At 64.8% G+C, this 6,119-nt stretch overlaps 2 protein-coding genes across 2 annotated transcripts in view; one reads left to right on the plus strand and one right to left on the minus strand.

Moving 5' to 3' along the window:
• The window catches only part of MTX1 (metaxin 1), a 4,922-nt gene extending 4,714 nt beyond the window's left edge, over positions 1 to 208 (minus strand). Inside the window, exon 1 of the mRNA XM_014961222.1 lies at positions 27 to 208. Within this exon, the coding sequence (XP_014816708.1) occupies positions 27 to 208 (182 nt within the window). The remainder of the gene's footprint in view (positions 1 to 26) is intronic.
• THBS3 (thrombospondin 3) lies at positions 195 to 5,595 on the plus strand. Its single transcript, XM_014961199.1, has 20 exons — positions 195 to 485; positions 666 to 922; positions 1,025 to 1,127; positions 1,335 to 1,361; positions 1,677 to 1,759; positions 1,866 to 1,917; positions 2,001 to 2,149; positions 2,310 to 2,450; positions 2,627 to 2,704; positions 2,788 to 2,940; positions 3,063 to 3,173; positions 3,283 to 3,390; positions 3,636 to 3,795; positions 3,910 to 4,028; positions 4,146 to 4,198; positions 4,372 to 4,565; positions 4,641 to 4,819; positions 4,915 to 4,963; positions 5,146 to 5,342; positions 5,419 to 5,595. Exons 1-20 carry the CDS (start codon positions 293 to 295, stop codon positions 5,593 to 5,595), a joined length of 2,583 nt encoding a protein of 860 aa, XP_014816685.1. The 5' UTR covers positions 195 to 292.
• The last annotated feature ends 524 nt before the right edge of the window (positions 5,596 to 6,119 follow it).

The following is a 6,119-nucleotide window of genomic DNA, read 5'->3' on the forward strand; positions in this document are numbered from 1 at the left end:
GGTCCCGCCGGTGGCGGGGGCTCCACCGGTCCTTCTCGGCGCTGCCGGTCCTGGAGCGCCACCGCGCGGGGCCGGGGCTGGGCGGGGCCCGGAGCCCTCGGGGCTTCCTCGGCCCCCCCGGGGCCCGGTGGGCCAGGAATTCCCGTCCCGTCCCGTCGGTGCCGCCAGGCTTGCAGCAGGCCGAGCCGCGGGGCCCTGCACCGGGCATCACCGCACTCCTGCGGCGGGAGGGGCGGCTGTACGGCCGGGATGCGACCCCCGTGCTTGACTACCCACAGTCATCGACCTGCTGATGGTGAGCGAGGCCCGGCAGATGGCCAGCATAACGCACAAGATCCGGATGGAGCTCCTGACAGTGAACGATGTTTACCTCCTCTCCACCTTCCGCCTCCCCCCCAAGCAGGGGGGGACCCTCTTCGGCCTCTACTCCAAGAAGGACAACACAAAGTGGCTGGAGGTCTCTGTGGTGGGGAAAATCAACAAAGGTGGGTGCCTGCTGTGCGGGGACACGCTGGCCCTGCTCTTGCCGTGATGCGCAGAGAGAAACAGGGACCCAGTTCCTGCTGCCCACGGGGTCTCCTGGGGAGAGGAGTGGCTGCACGTGGGTCCTGGGGGCTGTCGGCACCGCAGGGAGAGAGCTGATGGCCCCTTCTGCTCCTCCACAGTCCTGGTGCGGTACCTGCGGGAAGACAACAAGCTGCACTCGGTCAACCTGCAGCACGCGCACGTGGCGGACGGGCAGAGCCACACCATCATCGTGCGCCTGAGCGGGCTGCGCGGGGACATGCTGAGCATGGAGCTCTACGTCGACTGCAAGCAGATGGACTCCAGCGTGGGGCTGCCCGAGCTGTCGGAAATCCCCCTGGCAGAGGTGGAGTCCATCGAGGTGCGCACGGGGCAGAAGGCCTACCAGAGGATGCAGGTGAGTGCTGGAACCCCCTGGGGGGCCGAGACCTCCCCGCTCTGTGCCCTCAGGGACAGGCAGAGCCCCCCATGGCTGACCATGTCTCCCCTTGTACATCAGGGGTTCGTGGAGTCCATGAAGCTGATCCTGGGAGGGTCCATGAGCCGTGTTGGGGCCCTGAGCGAGTGCCCTTTCCAAGGAGATGAGTCCATCCACAGTGCAGGTAATGGGGTCACCCAGGCAGTGGCACACAGAGGTGTGAGGTGACAGCATGGTGCACAGAGGGGTGCTCCTACCTCTCCTGGTCCCGCATCCCCACGCAGGTGGGAGCTCCTGTGCTGTGCACGCGCTGACCAGGAGCAACCGTGCAAGGTGACGCTGCTGGGCTTTGGTGGCAGCGTTTGGTAATATCTCATCTCTCCTCTTGCAGTGACAAGTGTGCTGGCCTCCATCCTGGGTAAGTCCCCACTTTGCTTCCCCTGTTCCCTGGCATGAGGGCGACAGCAGCATTTGGGGCTCCATAGGGGCAGAGAACCCTGTGCAGCCTGTCCCAGCGCCCTGGGGGCCTGCAGGGCTCCCCAGAATGGGGTGAATCCAAGGACATGGGCTGTGCCATGGGGAAAGGGTCCTGTGTGGGCTAGGGAGGAGGAGGAATGGCTGTTGGGTGTCTTGTCCTCCCGGTTTGGTGCCCGGGGGAGAGCAGTCCCCAGCCCACAGCCCCAGGAGGCTGTGGCTGTCCTGAGGCTGACCTTGTCCCGTCTGCTTCTGGCAGGTGAGCAGACCAAGGCGCTGGTCACGCAGCTGACCCTCTTCAACCGGGTCCTGACCGAGCTGCGAGAAGACATTAGGGACCAGGTGAGGTGCTGGGGTGGTATCAGCTGTCCCCAGGCTGATGCCCAAGTGTAGAGTGCCAGCCTGCACACTGTGTCCCCCTGATGCTCTGTGCTCTGCTGCCTTGCAGGTGAAGGAGATGTCTCTGATCCGCAACACCATCATGGAGTGCCAGGTCTGCGGTGAGTGCTGGCAGGCTCCGCGCCCACCCCAGGGGGCCAAGGGCTGCCCCATCTCACCCCCTGCCCGGCCACTCTCTTCTCAGGCTTCCATGAGCACCGGTCCCGCTGCAACCCCAACCCTTGCTTCAGCGGCGTGGACTGCATGGAGACGTACGAGTACCCTGGGTACCGCTGCGGGCCCTGCCCGCCGGGGCTGGAGGGCAACGGCACACACTGCGCTGACATCGATGAGGTGGGCATAGTCCCGGGACAGGTCAGGAGGCAACGTCCGAGACGATGCTTCCCCTCTCCGGATGCATCCTCAAGCTGGGGAGGAGCCTTGCCCAGACACCCTGACATGCAGGAGGATGCCGTGCCCGGGGTTGAAGCCTTTCTCTCTCCCTATGCCACAGTGTGCTCATGCCAACCCCTGCTTTCCTGGCTCCAAGTGCATCAACACAGCCCCTGGCTTCCGCTGCGAGCCCTGTCCCCGTGGCTACCGAGGCAACACCATCTCTGGTGTGGGGGTAGACTACGCGAGGGCCAGCAAGCAGGTGAGTGTGGTGCTGTGGGACTCGGCCAGGTCCCCGTGGGTGCTCTGGGCTGCTGAGCTGCGGGGATGGGTGGAGGATGCTCTGCCCGTTGGAGAAGGGCGGCTTTCCTGGGACGGGAATGGGCAGAGCTGCAGGGAAAGGCCCTGGGTGACGGCTTCTCCTGGCGCTGCTCACAGGTTTGCACAGATATTAACGAATGCACCGATGGAAACAACGGGGGCTGCGACCCCAACTCCATCTGCACCAACACACTGGTGAGCAAAGCTGCCCCGCTCCCCTGCCCGGTGCCCGTGGCTGTTCTGCTCCCCGAATCCTGCCCCTGCCCTTTCTCTCCCAGGGCTCCTACAAGTGTGGTCCCTGCAAGTCAGGGTTTGTGGGGAATCAGACATCTGGCTGCGTCCCTCAGAAGTCCTGCAGCACTCCCACCTCCAACCCCTGCGACATCAATGGCTTCTGCGTGTTCGAGAGGAACGGTGAAATTTCCTGCGCGGTGAGTGAGAGACGGGGCTGGAGGATGGCGAAGGGAGGGTTCAGGGGGTATTGGCACAGGTAGCAGCTGATCCCACCTGGGCTCTTCCACGCTTCCCAGCCCCTGATTTCCTCTTTCTTCAGTGCAACGTGGGCTGGGCTGGCAATGGCAACGTGTGTGGGCAAGACACGGACCTCGATGGCTACCCAGACGAGCCCCTGCCCTGCATCGACAACAACAAGCACTGCAAGCAGGTGGGCTCCCGGAGAGGGAGGGTGGCATCCTCAGGCTTGGGGAGCCCATGGCAGGGCTGTGCTTCAGACCTCATCTCCTCCCCGTCGTTAATGCTGGCTGTGCCTGCAGGACAACTGCCGCCTGACACCGAATTCAGGGCAGGAGGACGCTGACAATGATGGCATCGGAGATCAGTGTGATGATGACGCTGACGGTGATGGCATCAAGAATGTAGAGGTGGCTGAGCTGAGTGGGCAGGATGTGCCTGTGGTCTGGGGGACATGATGGGCAGGGGGCTTCTCCCTTTGGCTTTATGCTGATGCCCTCAAGATACTTCTGGGGATCAGCAGGCCAGGGCTTACGGCTCTGGGATGGTCTTACTGGGTGTGCTGGAGGAGATGTCCTGCCCTGACCTGTGCAGGACTGCGGCTTCTTGTCTGCTAGCCACTGCAGCACGGGTGTCCCTGCCCTCTTCGCCACAGGACAACTGCCGGCTCTTCCCCAACAAGGACCAGCAGAACTCAGACACCGACTCCTTCGGGGATGCCTGCGACAACTGCCCCAACGTGCCCAATAATGACCAGCGGGACACAGACAGCAACGGCGAGGGGGATGCTTGCGATAACGACATCGATGGGGACGGTGAGCGGGTCTGGGGGCTGGCCTGGCAGCACGGGGCTGGAGCTGTTGGCAGAGCAGGGACACTGTGACGCCAAGCCGGTGGGTGAGGGCATCCACCCAGCACTGTCCTTGCAGGGATCCCCAACATGCTGGATAACTGCCCTAAGGTGCCCAACCCTCTGCAGACCGACCGGGATGAGGATGGTGTCGGGGATGCCTGTGACAGTTGCCCTGAAATGAGTAACCCCACTCAGGTATGGCCAGGCAGGGGCAGGGGGCATGGAGGGACACAACCCTACCCGGGTTAGGGGGGCGCAGCTGGGCCCCCTGGCCCCGGTGTGTCCACTGAACTGGGCTCTGCTCTCCTCCAGACAGATATGGATAGCGACCTGGTAGGAGACATCTGTGACACCAACGAGGACAGGTGGGGACCATGCTGCTGCGGGGTCACCTCCCCGTCCTGTCCCTTCCCTGGGCGCTCCCAGCTTGGGGGCCTGCGAGGTGGGATGATGGGGTCTTCGGGGTCAGTGAGGGTGCTGGGACATGGTGCCAGGCTCCCTGTATGCGGCCCTGCTCTGACCCTGTTCTTGCTTCCAGCGATGGGGACGGGCATCAGGACACCAAGGACAACTGCGCCGAGATCCCCAACAGCTCCCAGCTGGACTCAGACAATGACGGGCTGGGGGATGAATGTGACAATGACGATGATAACGATGGCATCCCTGATTACACGGCACCTGGCCCAGACAACTGCCGCCTCATCCCTAACCCCAACCAGAAGGACTCGGATGGTGAGTGCAGGGAGGGCACAAGGAGACAGAGCTGCCTGGGTTCATTCCGACCCTGACTGGAGAGTGTGTCCCCAGGGAACGGTGTGGGCGATGTCTGCGAGGAGGACTTCGACAACGACACGGTGGTGGACCAGCTGGACGTGTGCCCTGAGAGCGCCGAGGTGACACTGACTGACTTCCGTGCCTACCAGACTGTCATCCTCGACCCAGAGGGGGATGCCCAGATTGATCCCAACTGGGTTGTTCTCAACCAGGTGTGGGTGCTGCCCCCCATGTTTCTGGGGGCTGCGTTGCTGGGGTGGGAGCCCAGCGCTGCTGGGGACACCCCTCACCCTGCTGTCCCCTACAGGGCATGGAGATTGTGCAGACCATGAACAGTGACCCGGGCTTGGCTGTTGGTAAGAGATGCTCTCCCACCTGCAGACCCCGTGGGGCAGCCCCCTCCCTCCTGTCCCCCTGCACTGGAGGGTGAGGGACAGTTCTTTGCCCCACAGAGGGGTAAAGGGTGGGCTGGAGTAGAATGGTGTGCGGGTTCCCGTGCTGCGGGAGAGGGTTCCTTGCAGCATTTGCCCCCCTGTAGGCTACACGGCCTTCAACGGGGTGGACTTCGAGGGCACCTTCCATGTCAACACTGTCACCGACGATGACTATGCCGGCTTCATCTTCAGCTACCAAGATAGTGCCAGCTTCTACGTGGTGATGTGGAAGCAAACGGAGCAGACATACTGGCAGGCCACCCCCTTCCGGGCCGTGGCGGAGCCAGGGCTGCAGCTCAAGGTGGGTGCTGGCCACCCAATGGGCTGGGTTGGGCCCCCCCGACCCTGTCCCCCCCTGACGCCCCGTGCACCCGCAGGCAGTGAAGTCCTCCACGGGCCCTGGGGAGCACCTGCGCAACGCGCTGTGGCACACGGGCCACACGCCCGACCACGTCCGCCTGCTCTGGAAGGACCCCCGCAACGTGGGCTGGCGGGACAAGACGTCCTACCGCTGGCAGCTGGCACACAGGCCCCAGGTGGGCTACATCAGGTGAGTGGGGGCCGAGCACGGGGGGCGCATGGAGGCTGCTGAGATGAGGGGGCTGCTCTGGGGTCCAGCCCTAGCAGGACCACACCAGTGGCGGGATGCTGCCCTTTGGGACTGAGGGCTCCCAGGGTGCGGCCACCCGCAGTGGGGAGAATGTTGGCTGTGAGGAGGGGTCCAGCCCCGGTGGGGTCCGGCCCTGTGGGACCACACCAGTGGGGGGGTGCCGGCCGTGGGGAGGGGTCCGGTGCTGTGGGACCACACCAGTGGGGAGGTGCCGGCCGTCGGGACGGGACCTGCCCCGGTGGGGCCGCGGGCGCGTTTCCCCTTTAAGGATGCCGTCGGGGCGGCCGCCGCGGGGGGGGCTCCGCGGGCCGGGCCCGTCCGCCCCGCCGGGCCCCCGCGGCCATTGTCCCGTCGCTATGGCGACCCCGCCGGCCGCCGGCGCCTTTCACATGCAAAACGCCCGACAAAGGCAGCAGGGCCGGGACGGGGGCGGCGCGGGGGGCTCCATCCCGGCCACGGCGGGGGGGC

The sequence above is a fragment of the Calidris pugnax genome, unplaced genomic scaffold (assembly GCF_001431845.1).
Source record: "Calidris pugnax isolate Ruff unplaced genomic scaffold, ASM143184v1 scaffold371, whole genome shotgun sequence".
In the NCBI taxonomy this organism is placed as follows: domain Eukaryota; kingdom Metazoa; phylum Chordata; class Aves; order Charadriiformes; family Scolopacidae; genus Calidris; species Calidris pugnax.

Coding starts and splice junctions, on each gene's coding strand:
- THBS3 (XM_014961199.1), top strand. CDS start 293: ATGGTGAGCGAGGCCCGGCAGATGGCCAGCATAACGCACAAGATCCGG. Junction 4,029..4,145: donor AAATGAGTAACCCCACTCAG/GTATGGCCAGGC, acceptor GCTCTCCTCCAG/ACAGATATGGATAGCGACCT. Junction 4,964..5,145: donor TGACCCGGGCTTGGCTGTTG/GTAAGAGATGCT, acceptor GCCCCCCTGTAG/GCTACACGGCCTTCAACGGG.